At 45.2% G+C, this 16,924-nt stretch overlaps 1 protein-coding gene and 1 long non-coding RNA gene across 2 annotated transcripts in view; one reads left to right on the top strand and one right to left on the bottom strand.

Moving 5' to 3' along the window:
• Positions 1–11,660, bottom strand: part of LOC138737374 (uncharacterized) — a 93,977-nt gene extending 82,317 nt beyond the window's left edge. Inside the window, exons 1-2 of the mRNA XM_069888120.1 lie at positions 11,504–11,660; positions 7,718–7,863 (exon numbers count right to left, since the gene is read on the bottom strand). Coding sequence (XP_069744221.1) covers positions 7,718–7,854 — 137 coding nt within the window. The 5' untranslated portion in view covers positions 7,855–7,863; positions 11,504–11,660. The remainder of the gene's footprint in view (positions 1–7,717; positions 7,864–11,503) is intronic.
• Positions 11,661–11,719: 59 nt separating this feature from the next.
• Positions 11,720–12,356, top strand: LOC138735541 (uncharacterized). The gene is made up of 2 exons (XR_011339754.1): positions 11,720–11,893; positions 12,192–12,356. It is a non-coding gene; the product is annotated as an uncharacterized lncRNA (long non-coding RNA).
• The last annotated feature ends 4,568 nt before the right edge of the window (positions 12,357–16,924 follow it).

The following is a 16,924-nucleotide window of genomic DNA, read 5'->3' as shown; positions in this document are numbered from 1 at the left end:
CCCTTCTCCCCCGCCGGCCGCTCCAGCCCCCTTCTCCCCCGCCGGCCGCTCCAGCCCCCTTCTCCCCCGCCGGCCGCTCCAGCCCCCTTCTCCCCCGCCGGCCGCTCCAGCCCCCTTCTCCCCCGCCGGCCGCTCCAGCCCCCTTCTCCCCCGCCGGCCGCTCCAGCCCCCTTCTCCCCCGCCGGCCGCTCCAGCCCCCTTCTCCCCCGCCGGCCGCTCCAGCCCCCTTCTCCCCCGCCGGCCGCTCCAGCCCCCTTCTCCCCCGCCGGCCGCTCCAGCCCCCTTCTCCCCCGCCGGCCGCTCCAGCCCCCTTCTCCCCCGCCGGCCGCTCCAGCCCCCTTCTCCCCCGCCGGCCGCTCCAGCCCCCTTCTCCCCCGCCGGCCGCTCCAGCCCCCTTCTCCCCCGCCGGCCGCTCCAGCCCCCTTCTCCCCCGCTGGCTGCAGCTTGACAGCCCAAGGGACAGGAGCCAGAGTGTGCTTAGATGCGCATCCCGGTGCAGCTGTCCCTTCAGGTGGCCAGCGCTGCATTTTTAGTGCTGCTACCTGAACGGCAAGTCAAAGGGCCGCTTCCTCTTCTTCAGGCACATTCTTAGCGGAGAATACACCTGAAGAAGCCTATTTACTCTTGTCTTTCCCTTCAGAATTTCAAATGCCTCTATCAAATCTCCCCTCATTCTTCTACACTCCAGGGAATAAAGTCCTAACTTATTTAATCTTTCCCTGTAAGTCAGTTCCTGAAGTCCAGGCCACATCCTAGTATATCTTATCTGCATTCCTTCTGTCTTATTGATATCTTTCCAGAAGTTAGGTCAAGGTCGGTGCCAGGATGAATGTAAGGGGGATGCAGTCAATGATCATAAACTCACTCAGTGGGGGAGGGGGGTTGTTATTGGAAGCCGGAATCTCCCTGTCATTAACACCACCTTCCCCCTGACGTAAGAGTAGTGTGCGCTCCTTTTATTGCATGAAGCATCACTAGACGCTACTGATGCATGACGCATGCTAGTGACGTGGCCAGGGGCGAGTGGAGAGTCGCTAGCATGCATCAAGCTAGATACTAGTGACACGGAAAGGGTGGAGGCGGGTCTGATGGCCAGTGATGACCTTAACTGTATGTGGGGAGGGGGGGGAAAAACGGGGGGACACAGCACCTCATTTTGGGTGGTAATGCCTGCGGATGCCCCCCACCACAGCAATGACCCCGTAGGTGACCAAAACTGCACAAAATACTTCAAATTTGACCTCACCAATGTCTCATACAACTTTACCAGAAATCCCAACTCCTATACTAAAAACTTTGATTTATGAAAGCCCAAAGCTCTCTTTATAACCCTATCCACCTGTGACACAACTTTGAGGGAATTATGTATCTCTATTCCTAGATCCCTCTGTTCTACGTACTCCTCAGTGCCCTACCATTACAATGTATGTCCTACTTTCCAAAATACAACATCTCACACTTCTCTGCATTAAATTCCATTTGCCATTTTTCAGCCCATTTTTCCAGCTGATCCAGATCCCTCTGCAACTTTAGAGAAGCAATCATCCATGCCCTACCATTAGGGCAAGAAAAAACTCCAGAGATTTGTTAACTCAGCCTGTGACATCACTGGCATCAGACCACTCCATCGAGGACATCTACAAGACATAGAGTCTTAAAAAAGCAGCCTCTTTCCTCAAGGATCCCCACCACTCAGGCCATGCCCTCTTCACTCTGCTACCATCAGGAAAAAGGTACAGGAGCCCAGACAAGATTCAGCAGCACAAGGATGGCTTCTTCCCCACTGCCATAGATTCCTGAATGAGCAATAAACCAAAGACACTGCCTTACTTTGACTTTTCGTGCACTATTTTTGTAAGGTGGTTTATCTGAAGGTTTACACTATGAAGCTGCCGCAAAACAACTCATTTTGTGATTTGTTCATGACAATAAATTCTGATTCTCAATTTAGACTCATCTGCCTTAAACCAAAGTGATTTGCTCAATTATCTCCAACAAGTCTTAATTCATCTTACCAGTCAGGTTCAACTTTAACTCCATTAATTCTTTACTAGGCCATTAGTTCCAAGTTTGAATTATTCCACAATGTTTTCTTTTAATCCATTCCTCAGAATGTCACTACCAAGGACACAACTATCACTCGTCTCCAATTACCTTTAATAAGGTGATAATGAGCATTCCTTCTGAAGTTATTTCCATTATATCATCTGATAGGCAGTTCTAGGATTTAGATTCCATTACAGGGTATAAACAAATGGAGATGCATTTCCAAATTAGGTTTGAGTACAATTTGAAGGGGAAATTGTATGTGACAGCAGTGCCTTTTGTAAGACTTCGTACCAAAAACAACATCTTCTTTGGCTTGGCTTCGCGGACGAAGATTTATGGAGGGGGTAAAAGTCCACGTCATCTGCAGGCTCGTTTGTGGCTGACAAGTCCGATGCGGGACAGGCAGACACGGTTGCAGCGGCTGCAGGGGAAAAATGGTTGGTTGGTGTTGGGTTTTTCCTCCTTTGCCTTTTGTCAGTGAGGTGGGCTCTGCGGTCTTCTTCAAAGGAGTTTGCTGCCCGCCAAACTGTGAGGCGCCAAGATGCACGGTTTGAGGCGATATCAGCCCACTGGCGGTGGTCAATGTGGCAGGCACCAAGAGATTTCTTTAGGCAGTCCTTGTACCTTTTCTTTGGTGCACCTCTGTCACGGTGGCCAGTGGAGAGCTCGCCATATAACACGATCTTGGGAAGGCGATGGTCCTCCATTCTGGAGACGTGACCCACCCAGCGCAGCTGGATCTTCAGCAGCGTGGACTCGATGCTGTCGACCTCTGCCATCTCGAGTACTTCGACGTTAGGGATGAAAGCGCTCCAATGGATGTTGAGGATGGAGCGGAGACAACGCTGGTGGAAGCGTTCTAGCTGCCGTAGGTGATGCCGGTAGAGGACCCATGATTCGGAGCCGAACAGGAGTGTGGGTATGACAACGGCTCTGTATACGCTTATCTTTGTGAGGTTTTTCAGTTGGTTGTTTTTCCAGACTCTTTTGTGTAGTCTTCCAAAGGCGCTATTTGCCTTGGCAAGTCTGTTGTCTATCTCATTGTCGATCCTTGCATCTGATGAAATGGTGCAGCCGAGATAGGTAAACTGGTTGACCGTTTTGAGTTTTGTGTGCCCGATGGAGATGTGGGAGGGCTGGTAGTCATGGTGGGGAGCTGGCTGATGGAGGACCTCAGTTTTCTTCATGCTGACTTCCAGGCCAAACACTTTGGCAGTTTCCGCAAAGCAGGACGTCAAGCGCTGAAGAGCTGGCTCTGAATGGGCAACTAAAGCGGCATCGTCTGCAAAGAGTAGTTCACGGACAAGTTTCTCTTGTGTCTTGGTGTGAGCTTGCAGGCACCTCAGATTGAAGAGACTGCCATCCGTGCGGTACCGGATGTAAACAGCGTCTTCATTGTTGGGGTCTTTCATGGCTTGGTTCAGCATCATGCTGAAGAAGATTGAAAAGAGGGTTGGTGCGAGAACACAGCCTTGCTTCACGCCATTGTTAATGGAGAAGGGTTCAGAGAGCTCATTGCTGTATCTGACCCGACCTTGTTGGTTTTCGTGCAGTTGGATAATCATGTTGAGGAACTTTGGGGGGGGATCCGATGCGCTCTAGTATTTGCCAAAGCCCTTTCCTGCTCAAGGTGTCGAAGGCTTTGGTGAGGTCAACAAAGGTGATGTAGAGTCCTTTGTTTTGTTCTCTGCACTTTTCTTGGAGCTGTTTGAGGGCAAAGACCACGTCAGTAGTTCCTCTCTTTGCGCGAAAGCCGCACTGTGATTCTGGGAGAATATTCTCGGCGACACTAGGTATTATTCTATTTAGTAGAATCCTAGCGAAGATCCTCAAAGCAAAGCTCGACGATGCAACCCGCCTCACGGACCCGTCCCCTGAAACCCTCTGGGATCAGTTGAAGACTGCCATACTGCAATCCACTGAAGAGGTACTGGGCTTCTCCTCCAGGAAAAACAAGGACTGGTTTGACGAAAACAGCCAGGAAATCCAGGAGCTGCTGGCAAAGAAGCGAGCTGCCCACCAGGCTCACCTTACAAAGCCGTCCTGTCCAGAGAAGAAACAAGCCTTCCGTCGCGCATGCAGCCATCTTCAGCACAAACTCCGGGAGATCCAAAATGAGTGGTGGACTAGCCTCGCCAAACGAACCCTGCTCAGCGCGGACATTGGCGACTTCAGGGGTTTCTACGAGGCTCTAAAGGGTGTGTACGGCCCCTCACCCCAAGTCCAAAGCCCGCTGCGCAGCTCAGACGGCAAAGTCCTCCTCAGCGACAAGATCTCCATCCTCAACCGATGGTCAGAACACTTCCAATCTCTTTTCAGTGCCAACCGCTCAGTCCAAGATTCCTCCCTGCTCCAGCTCCCTCAACAGCCCCTAAGGCTAGAGCTGGATGAGGTCCTCACCCAGGATGAGACATATAAGGCAATCGAACAACTGAAAAGTGGCAAAGCAGCAGGTATGGATGGAATCCCCCCCAGAGGTCTGGAAGGCTGGCGGCAAAACTCTGCATGACAAACTGCATGAGTTTTTCAAGCTTTGTTGGGACCAAGGAAAACTACCTCAGGACCTTCGTGATGCCACCATCATCACCCTGTACAAAAACAAAGGTGAGAAATCAGACTGCTCAAACTACAGGGGAATCACGCTGCTCTCCAAAATCAACATACAGCTCACGTAACTGATCAGCAAGGTGCTTTCACTTCTGAAGGCCAGGAACATGGTGTTGGCCAGACAACCAGCCCTATGCAACAAAGTCAAGTACAACCTAAACGATACCATCAGAGACACCAAGAGGCAGTAACAAACTAGACTTAAATCTTAGGTGATCATACATGCCATCATAGGCCACAAAGTAAAGCTGGTCAGAATAGTAATCAACAGTGTATCCCTCCCAGATGAGCCCAACCCATTCTATGGTCACTTAAAATTGGGTCTAGCAAGCTTGTGGAATATCCCTCTTCTACCTCAAGCACATCTACAGTCACTGATGCAGAGGTCAGATCAGCCTTCCAGAAAATGAACCCAGGACAAGTGACTGAACCAGATGGAGTCCCTGGATATGTCCTCCATGCCTGCTCAAACCAACTGGCAGTTGTATTTACACACATCTTCAACATCTCTCTCCAATAGGTTAAAGTACCCAACTTCTTCAAGGACACCATCATCCTGGTACTAAAGAAGAATGCAGTGTTGGGCATAAATGACTGCCAGTTAGTGGCTCTGTCATCCACCATCATAAAATAAAACACGGGGAGGGGGGGCGCGTGGCGGCGTAGAGAGAAGACGTGGGAAAACACCTGGTAGAGCTATTCAAAACCCGTTTTAAAGTTTTTTTTTTTAAATTTTTTACAACTGTTAATTATACTGTTGAAGTATCTTGTATGCAGCTATGAGAAAGATTAAGGCTCAAATGGTTAAAAAAAACAGCAACTAAACAGCCTAGAACTACTGAAGAAACAGCCTACCAGACAAATGGAGCCTCCAGTGACGATTTTAGCTCAGCCCCGACTGCAGTGATCGTCGACAGGTAGGATCCATACTACGCCGGTTCCAACCTTGCGTTCCGCTGCGCAAGATGGTACTGGCGATCAACATCGATCTCCCTTGGAGCAGGATGATCAACCGCGCTTGCGTGAAACTTCACACATGCGTGCTATGCTCGAATCAGCCCAGGCTGCGGGGCTCCCGACCTGCCTCAGTCCAGTAACACTGGGCTGGTGGGGGGATTCCGCACCTGTAGTCAGGCTGTCCTGATGTCCAATTCAATGGAGGAAGAAGAGGAAGATGTCGCTGAATTAGAAGAGGAGGAGGAGGAACAACTTGTGGAGGAAGAAGGAGGCCCGACTGAGGGTAGGCCTGTATTGAGTTTTAAGTTTAAATGAAATAAAACATGAAAGTCTGCAGACACCGTGATTGAAGTAAAAGCACAATGCTGGAGAAACTCGATGTTGTTGAAGGGCTCAAGCCCAAAACGTTGGTTATGCATCTTTATCTTTGGCATCTAAAGTACACTGTTTGACTAGCCGAGTTTCTCCAGCTTTGTGTTTTTACATCCACCATCATGAAGTGCTTTGCAAGGTTGGTCATGGCCAACATTAATTCCGGCCTAATAGCCATCCTTAACCCGCTCCAGTTCACATATCAACAAGACAGGTCCATACTGGGTGCCATCCCTCGTCTTTACACTCAGCCCTTGAAAACCTATGTGAGACTATAATTTATCAACTACAGCTCCGCTTTCAACATCATAGCTCCAAACAACTAATCTCCTAGCTATATGGCCTTGGTCTGAGCACCCCTCTCTACGTGTCCATGCCTTTTTATCCCACAGGACATAATCAATCGGGATTGGTGGTATCACCACCTCCATGATCATCCTCAAAACCAAGGTCCAACAAGGCTGTGTTCTCCGATCTTTACTATATTTCCAGGACACCCACAACTGCATGGCCCAAATACACTTCCAACAATGAAATGGAATAAAGAAGAAAAAGCTAGAGACTTGTGGCTTGCCTTGCGGACAGCAAGCTTTCAATGTCAGCAAGCTTTCAATGTCAGCAAGACCAAAGAGTTGGTTATCAACTTCCAGAGGAGGAACAAATCTCACATCATTGGTGTGGAGGTTGAGATTATCAATAGTTTCTGGGGGCTCCGAGGGCAAGGTTCTTGGGTTAAATATCTCCATTGACTTGTTCTGGTCCATCCACATCAATGCAATGGCCAAGAAAGTGCACCAGTGCCTTTATTTCCTCAGAGGCCTGAGAAATTTGACTTAGCAACTTCAGCAAGTGAACCACTGAAAACATCCTCGCAGGATGCAACTTTATGGGAACTGGTCTGACGAAGATTGCAAGTCCAATATGCAGCCCCCTCCCCTCCATCAACTCCATCTCTAACTCTTGTTAATTTGAAAAAGCAGCTAAATATTAAACTCATCCACCCCGGCCACACTCTTCACCCCTCCCATCAGGAAGAAGATTCACAAGTGTGAGATCATACACCACCACATTCAAGGACAGTTTCTTTCCCATTGTTATCAGACTCCCAAATGAACCCTAAAATAGAAAAAAAAAGAATGATGTTGCCGTTACTCAATACCACTGATCTCTCTTTTTGCGCTGCACTTTTGTATTGTGGCTTACTCCCTCCATTTCAATACATGCAACAGTAAACTGGAACAATATTTACACGTCTTGGAGATGCTGTCAGATGCTAAACTATCCTTTTGTACTACTCTTTTTTCTTTGGCTTGGCTTCGCGGACGAAGATTTATGGAGGGGGTAAAAAGTCCACGTCAGCTGCAGGCTCGTTTGTGGCTGACAAGTCCGATGCGGGACAGGCAGACACGGTTGCAGCGGCTGCAGGGGAAAATTGGTGGGTTGGGGTTGGGTGTTGGGTTTTTCCTCCTTTGCCTTTTGTCAGTGAGGTGGGCTCTATTGCACTAATAACTAGCATCAGAAAATCTCCATGCTACAACTGGAACATAATAGATGAAACCATTCATACATAGACCACAGCAACTTTCTTTTACACTTCTATGTTGCTGGGTTGTTTTTTTAAATAATGCAGGATAAATCTTGTTTCATTTTACTTTTTCTATTATATGATTTACCATGTCAGTCTAAAATTAGCATTAAAACACTGTCAATGTGCATTCTTACTAACTATTACCTGAAGGGTCGTGTAGATGTTCCTTGCAATATGCCATTTTCCTCCATCTCCAGCTTTAGTTCTGCCAGGTCTGCTGCCAGCTCATTCTCCAGGGCTTGGATCCTTGGGCTACCAGAAACTTTATACTTTTCACCCATTGTCGACAGCTATTACTCAAGAAAAATTAAATCAGAATTAATAATCATGAAGGAATAAGTATCATATTAAAGCAGTCATATGATTAGCTAGAAATATATTTTACTCAACAAAACATTGTCATATATTGAAATTAAAAAGGAAAGAAACAGTAATGGGAAAAAGGGATGGAGGTGGTGAAGAGGCAGAAAAGAAGTGAAAATAAAGATACAAGAGGGCCTCATTGGACTAAATGACTATAAACATTAATGGAATATATAACCAAGTTTAAGTGTGTCCCATTGGAAAAAAAAATTACATACAATTTAAAAGACAAAGTTATAACGATTGGGGAAACCTGGGAACCATATATGGAACATGGCAGAAAGAGCAGGCCTCGGACCACCACCAACTAAAATGATAAGATGATAAACACGATCAGATTTAATGTGAATAAGTAGACGACACGTCTTTTTTGTTTGTATTCCTTTTGTATAAAGATATTGTTTTATTGTATTTTATGTCCAATATTTACTGTTTTTGGAGGGGGTGGGAAAGGGGAAGGGAGAAGGGAGGGATGGGGGAAAAAAAGAGAAAATGTCACTGTGAATATTTAAAGAGATACATCTGTAAATATATTGGTTGATATGGTTCATAGTGCGATAAATAAAGAATTACAAAAAAACACAAGAAAACAAATGTCAGAATCAGAACTTATTGTCATGAACATGTCACAAAATTCTATGTCAAATATGTTTTTCATTAAACATTACAATAATTGTAATAATTGCAAAGAAGAGGTACAAGGACTGCCTAAAGAAATCTCTTGGTGCCTGCCACATTGACTACCGCCAGTGGGCTGATATCGCCTCAAACCGTGCATCTTGGCGCCTCACAGTTCGGCGGGCAGCAACCTCCTTTGAAGAAGACCGCAGAGCCCACCTCACTGACAAAAGACAAAGGAGGAAAAACCCAACACCCAACCCCAACCAACCAATTTTCCCTTGCAACCGCTGCCACCGTGTCTGCCTGTCCCGCATCGGACTTGTCTGCCACAAACAAGCCTGCAGCTGACGTGGATATTACCCCTCTATTAATCTTCGTCCGCGAAGCCAAGCCAAAGAAAGAGACAATAATTTACAAAGAATTCTGATTTGATTTTGGAATAAATTTTAAATTCAATTTGCATTACTTTGGATGCAGAGGTCATTTAGGACTTCAAGCATATTGAACATTCTTCACACAATCTTGTGCTATTTTCAAATAAGAGCATATCTAAGGGATAAATTGGGCCCAGTGATGTGGAAACTGATTTGAAATGGAAATACAAAGAAATTTACTTCAGATGGGAACCCCCCCCAAACAAACAGTGTTCATAAGTCCAGACAGAGATGGGAATCAGACTTAAATATAAGAATAGTTGAGGAAACTGGTCTAAACTATGTCAGGAGAGTATGATTAATATGATAAATGTAAGATAATATAATTTTTTTGCATCAATTATATCTCACACCACAGAAATTAAATAAATTAGATTCAGACCTATCAGACTGATACTTTAGATGTGGCAACAGTTAACTGGAACAATATTTACAGGTCTTGGAGATGCTGTCAGATGCTAAACTATCCTTTTGTACTATTGCACTAGTAACTTATATCAGAAAATCTCCATGCTACAACTGGAACATAACCTGGTTATGTTCTAAAGTGAGACCTTTTTGGGTCGATCTAGGAAATATTTTAGAGCAGATTACAAGAATTACATTTCCACAAAACCCAGAATTGTTCTTACTGCGTAATATTACAGGGATAAGACCTTAATTGAAACTATCCCAATATCAAATAGAATTTGTTAAAATTGCATCAGCTAGAAAATAGATAACAGTTGCACAGAAGTCTGATTCAGATCCAAGTTTGGCATCCATTTTTACAATTTTCAGATGTAAATCTTTAATTGTGTTCTGCCTAACCTTAGAGACTTGCGTTGATCTTCTCCAAAGAAAGTTAAATAGAACATCAATCGAGTGTGCGGCACTGTTCAGCAATCCATCCTTTCTTTTCCTTATTTTCTTAATCTTTTACTTCTTTTCTTGCTTTTTCTTTATATCTACTCTATACTTTGGGCTTTTTTTCTTGGGTGGGGTGGGTTGGGGTGGGGGAGGGTGGTTGGGCATAACCTTCATGGAGTAAATACTGGATTTACATTCTTATTTGTAATTTTTAATTTTGTAATTGACTTCATGTATGGTCAAAATTTTTAAATGAACTATTTTTAAAAAAGTATATTGAACATTTAGGCAAAGGTCACCTTTTACACGAGGAAGTGCAACAACCTCCATTTTATGTTCAATGATGTGACCATTGCCCAACGTTCACTTAAAAATCCATTCTGCAAATGGATACAAAGTCAAAAATTCAAGAGCACTTTAAAGTAGTAAGCACTGTCTTCTCAAGAACCAGATGGGGTGGACTATAAATGGTGTCCTTGTCAACAATGCCCACATCTGCTGAATACTTAATAAAATCCTAATGTTACTGACTCCCTACAATTTTCCTATAGGCTCTGAGTTAACACATTCCATTTGTTCGTTTTCAGTACTATCCACAGTACCAAGTCACACTCAATGAATTTACAATCATTCAAAATATTTTTTTATATTTGACCCAAGAACATTCATTATTTTTTTCCTTTCTCTACAAGGGCAATCGAACCTGCTGTGTATTTACAGTGCATTTTTTTTTACATCTTGCCTGCAAGTCATTGAGTCTGGTCTGGAATTGACAAGAGGCCTACTCTCAGCAAGTGAAACACAGATGTGATTGCAGTAAAAACACTCAAAGAAGGGCTCGTCTGAAATGTCAGTTATAATCATCTTTGCCTCCAGTGGACACTGCGAGACCTGCTGAGTTCCTCCAGCACTCTCATGCTTTGACTATTCTCAGCAAGACCCAACCAGATCTTGACTTCTTCACACGACACTACCCTCACACGACACATCCTATACACACTCCATGTTCACCACCCACATCAGCCTATACCCTCAACACACATCCCCCCACACCCTTAAACCCCCTAAATACATAGCCCCACCCCCAATACATAGCCCCACCCTCCAATACATACTCCCACCCCCCCAATACATACTCCCACCCCCCAATACATACTCCCACCCCCAATACATACTCCCACCCCCTCACACATACTCCTACCAGCACCACCCCCACACACATCCCCCCACCCACACCAGCCTCACATAACACCCCCCATACACTCCCAGTCCACCACCCACCCCCATACCAGCCTATACCCTCACACCTACACCCCCACATACCCACACACCCAACCCCCCCCAAATACATACTCCCACCACCACCACCACCAGCCCCCCACACACACCACCCCACCCACACCAGCCTCACACGACAAACTATCCTCACACACCACCCCACATACACACTCCATGTTCACCACCCACACCAGCCTATACCCTCACAACACACACACTCCCAGTCCACCCCCCCAGTCCACCCCCCCCAGACCATCCCCCCAGTCCACCCCTACCCCCTACCCCTACCCCCCCCACCTCACGCACCGAGTCCCCACCCCGCCTCCCCTTCCCCTTCCCCTTCCCCCCCCCCCACCGACTCCCTGATTCTATTTGGAGCTGTTACCCTGACCACTGCCTTCCATGGACGCCGTGTGGCCCCGCAGAGCTCCTCCAGAAACTCTGGGCGGCGATCCCCGACTCTTGGGCGGAAATGTGCCGCAGTAAACTGGCGGCGTTCCCCTGCCCTGCAACCAGGGCTTCGCCCGCGAGCCACGTGCAGGGCGGGGTCGCCAGGGCAACGCGAGCCACGTGCAGGGCGGGGTCGCCAGGGCAACGCGAGCCACGTGCAGCGCGGGGTCGCCAGGGCAACGGCGCCGACTCTCACCGCGGCCCCGACCTGCGATGCACTCGAATCACTCATGACCTCCTCTCATATTACACTCCGACGCCTCCGTCCCCCTCTGCACCTCTTGGTCACGACAGAAAGGCGTGTAAACTGCACAAGTCTGGGCAGGTTCGTTGCTGCACTCATTCGAAGGCTGCCACATCTCAAATGACCAGAAGGCATTCATTCTTGCATGGTGTAAAACTCCTTCCAAGTACACCACCTTGCTTTCAATCATCAGTCTGCAGTGATTGACTGAGAAAGGAAACTATTCACCAACATACTCTGGTTGCTCTGGTGAAATGTGAAAATTAGGCCCAGATTGGAGCAGATTACTTCAGGATGACCTTCTGCACCACATTCCTGCAGTGACTTTGTGACTCAAGCTTATCTCCTTATAATGCCTTCTAACGCCTCTGTCTTGCAGATGAGAATATCAGATCCATGGCCTCGATCAGAATTTATCGTCACGAACAAGTCATGAAATTCAGTGTTTTGCGACAGCTTCATAGTACATACATATTATAACCATCTTACCACGTAACTATTTAAAAAATATAATAATATAACAATAAGAGTGCATGAAAAGTAAGGCATTGTCTTTGGTTTATTGATTATTCAGGAATTTGAATCCTTGCTAATCAAACCGATTAATGGAATCCATTTGTGAATGCCAAAAGACATCGACGTAAATATTGGAAAGATAACAATGATCTCCTGTACTTGCCATATACTCTGTTCTGTAAATCCCGCCACGTTCCCAGACCCAGTCAGTGGTTGATTTGACTCCGAACTTCTGAATCCCATGCCTTCACCATTATCAAGTCTGCCTACCGCCACTTCCAGAGGAACCCCAACCTCCACTATGTCTCTCTGATTTTCCTTCTTGCAGGGTGTGAGTGCCAGCATTTTCACCCAACCCTAATTGTCCTTGAACTAGGAGCAGTTCATTTGTTGAATGTACTTGCAAAATGCTTTGAGATAGACAATTCCAGGGTTTTGAACCTGCTTTAATGAAGAATCAGCCATTTATTTCCAAGTATGGATGATCTATGACTTGCAAACGATGAAATTTCCAATTACCTATCATCCACGTCCTCCTAGACTTTAGAGGCACAGATCTGAACAGTGCATCTTCAACAAACAATGCAATCATCAATAAACATACCTACTTCTGACCTAATGGTGGACGGTCACTGATGAAATATGGTCTAATAAACTATTTTGATGAACATCTGCAGCAGAAGGCTAAATAATTTTTCCACTGCCTAAGAGGTCTGTGGGGCTCAAGGATTAAAATTTTTCAAGGAAATTAAAAAAAGCACACCCTTGGAGCTTGCTCTGCCTATTGGTATTCATGGATGGTCATCCAAATTCAGTACCCTATTGCCCTTCTCTCCCCCATCCCTTAGTATTTTAGCCATAAGAACTGTATCTAACTCTAGGGAACACCTTCGATTTGAACTGGTCCTTCCTTTTGATTTAAAGCACAGTGGACATGACCAGGTTAGTGAACTTCAATGCTAACAAAGTCTTAAAATTTTCTGTAGTAGAGGCTTCACTTAGCCCATCACCTCTATTAATTTTGCTGCTTCACATTTGTGTTTCATATCAAAGCATTCTTACTAACATCACAGTAAATTACAGAAAAGGAAATGATATTTCTACTGAATACACAGTATTTTTTCAGGTCATGCAATTCCTGTGATTCAGAATGGAGAAAGCCTATTTCTGATCAAAATCTTCCCTTGCTATCAATACTATTTTCATTTGGGCATAGAAACAAAGATTTGGACTTGGGGTTCTTTTTAAATAATTGGGAGCAATAAACAAATCCAATTAAAAGAATTTCGGGCTAGTGATTTATTTAAATGAGTCTGGAAAAGTTAGTCTGGTTCCACACAGTGTACACTGGAAACAGTGGGGATAAGATGGAAAACAAAGATTCCAATAAATTTGGAATGCAAAATAAAAGCAAATTTTTATAACCACATCAGAGCACTTTAGAAAAAGTTCATTTTCATGTATTACAGGTTGTTGTTTTATGAAAAGTTTGTTCATACAAATTCATAAACATTAATTAGATAGGTGAGCAGTTAATTTATTTTGATGTTGGTCAAAGGATTAAAGGTTGCTTGTATATTTAATGCCATTAATCTATTACTTAATGGCACAAAAGAAAGCCATTCAGCACTGTCCATTCTAGTTCCCTGGAGGACATTCTGCTTCATCATTCCTTGTAGGTCCACAAATTGATCTCTCCCATCTGCCCTTCAACTCCTTTTCAGTGAATGTAAGTGGCAAAAAGACAAACTTGCCAGGTTGAATACCTCTCACACATGGTTTGATGAGAAATATGTCATCAAAGAAAACCTTATCTTCCACTGAAGAACAGGCACCCTGCATACCTGTGGTTCAGGTGAGGAAGATCCTATCCAGGTTGAACCCACACAAATTTTCAGACGATACCACAGTCGAGGGTTGTATAAAAAGAAGGGGATGAGTCAGCATACAAGATGGAGATTAAAAACTTGGCTGAAAGGTGCACTAACAACCTTGCACTCAGAGTAACCAAAAATAAGGAACTAATTGTTGATTTCAGGAAAGAAAAGCCAGAGGTATACAATTCAGTAGTCATTGAGGGATCAGAGGCAGAGAAGGTGAGCAAATTTAAGTTCTTGGGAGTCACTATCTTGGAGGATCTTTCTTGGACCCAACAAATCAGCAGGTCAGCGCCTCTTCTTCCTCAGGAGTTTGTGGAGGTTTGGTATGACATCAGAAACCCTGGCAAATTTCTGCAGAGGTGTGGCAGACAGTGTGCTGACCGGCTGCATCACGGTCTGGTATGGGAATACCAATACGCCTGAGGGTAAAGCCCTCCAAAAGGTAGTGGACACAGCCCAGGATATCACAGGCAAAACCCTCCCCACTATTGAGTATATCTATAGGTAACACTGCCAAGGGAGGGCAGCAACAATCATCAGAGACCCCCACCACCCAGCACACACTCTATTCTTGCTGCTGCCATCAGAAAGGAGGTATAGGTGCTACAAGACTTGCACCACCGGGTTCTGGAACAGCTGCTACCCTTCCACCGTCAGTCTCCTCAATGACAAACTCAATCAGAGTCTCATTTAAGGTCTTTTATTTGTGCACTTTATTGATTTTCTTTTTGCTCTCTCTGTATTCCATACAACTGTCAGTTTACATTTCTTTTGTTTACATGTTTATGCTGCATACAGTTTATTTTTTGCACTACCAATCAGTGGTAATTCTCCTGTGCTTGCAGAAAGCCATGGTAAGGAAGATGCAGCACTTCCTAAGGAGGTTGAGGATGGCAAGGTTAATGGACTACATCTTGATAAATTTTTACAGGAGCACAATTGAGAGTGATCTATCAGGATGCATCATTGTGTGGGATGTAGATGGAAAATATCAGGCCAGAAGTCTGTCAGAAGACTCTTAGCTGTAGCCAACATTTATTGGGAATGCTGTCCTAATAGGGCTGAAATAATTATAGAAAATTATTTCCATCCAGCACACAGTATCTTTAACCCAGTATCATCAAGGAGTGTTGAGGCAACAAAATCAGGACTGCCTGGCTGGGGAATAGCTTCTTCCCACAGGCTGTGAGACTGATGAATAGTATCTTGTAACCGTGACAATCATCCCAAATATTTATTTATTTTGATAATTTATGTGATCTTTATGTGTTTTGTGTGTTTTTGAGCATGCACCATGGTCTGGAGAGAAGCTGTTTTGTCAGGTTGCATGTGTACAATCTTATGATAATAAACTTGAATTTTCTCTTTCCTCTTTGTGGCCTCTTGTATCAATTATATTAAATTGTAACCACTTTACATAACTGGAAGGCTGCACCAAGCAAGACTCATTGCATCTGTACATTTTATGTTCATATACACAGGTACACTCATTCTCAAATTACAGAAGTGTGGCGTGTGCTCTACCGTGAAGTGTGGAAAGAACACACACACACAAGTTGAAGTTGAAGACTGATTTATTACACTGGCAGCTTTGCTTATATTCCTCCGCACCTCCCCCCCGCACCCCCCCCCCTTAACTAGCTATTCCACTTCCTACTTCTTTTCTCTCTCCACCTAGCCTAGACTCCTCCCATCCTCCTGCAGTATCTCCCACCCTCACCACCCTCCCTCCCCCCTTTTGTTTCGACATCTCTCATGTTCTCCCATACCTTGATAAAGGGCTCGAGCCCGAAACGTTGGTGATGTATCTTCATCTTTGCTACATAAAGGCACTGTTTGATCTGCTGAGTTTCTCCAGCATTTGTGTGTTTTTTCACTTAACCACGGTGTCAACAGAATCTTGTGTTTTACCTTATATTCATTACTTGCTGCTGATGTCGGGAGAGACGTCACAGCAGCACTGATCTCCCACCATTGCACGCTGTTTCTTGCCGTGCGGGTGGTCACCTGGGACAAAGGTCATTGGAACCAACGGGGTCTGCACGATCGCCGTGCTCATCGGTTATTTTGTGTACTGAGTTGCATCCTGGTTAGCAGGTCGCTACATGACCCCCCCCCTCCACTGAACGAGCAATCGGAGTGCTGTCCGCCACTTTCAGTGGCCTACCTCTTGTTAGGTCTGCTTTGTTCATGAATGAGTGAGACAAACACCAGGCTGAGTCGAAATCAGGGTTCTTTGTTCTTTATTACCGGATTGTAACACTTGCGACCAACCAGGTTAGTCGGAGAATGCATTCTGCCGTTATCAGCAAAATGGTGATTTTTTATACCCTTGGATATGTGCTTAGAACATCATCATATCATTACTTGTCCAATGACTAAAACTGTTGCTATCCTTTCCCTGCTAGCTTCCTGCCTCTCAATCCATCAATGTCTCTCTTATCTTGTAAGTACAAGGATGCATTCACATCTTGTTACAGCCCTGCACATTCCCATCTCATGATGTTTTACCTAACAGGAGTACAAGGACACCTCCCCTTCTTGTTACAGCCTTGTACAGGGTAACTCCCTACACATTCCCATCTCATGATGTTTTACCTTACACTCTGCAATGGGGAGGCTGCGGGGAGACCAGTTGACTAATGTCTAGGAATGCTGGTTTGAGGTTGTCGATCATAAAAGTTCCTTCTTTACTGCTGATATCCAGCACACATGA

Source organism: Narcine bancroftii, chromosome 6, assembly GCF_036971445.1.
Source record: "Narcine bancroftii isolate sNarBan1 chromosome 6, sNarBan1.hap1, whole genome shotgun sequence".
Lineage (NCBI taxonomy): Eukaryota > Metazoa > Chordata > Chondrichthyes > Torpediniformes > Narcinidae > Narcine > Narcine bancroftii.
This window is presented reverse-complemented; position numbering and strand designations above follow the sequence as displayed.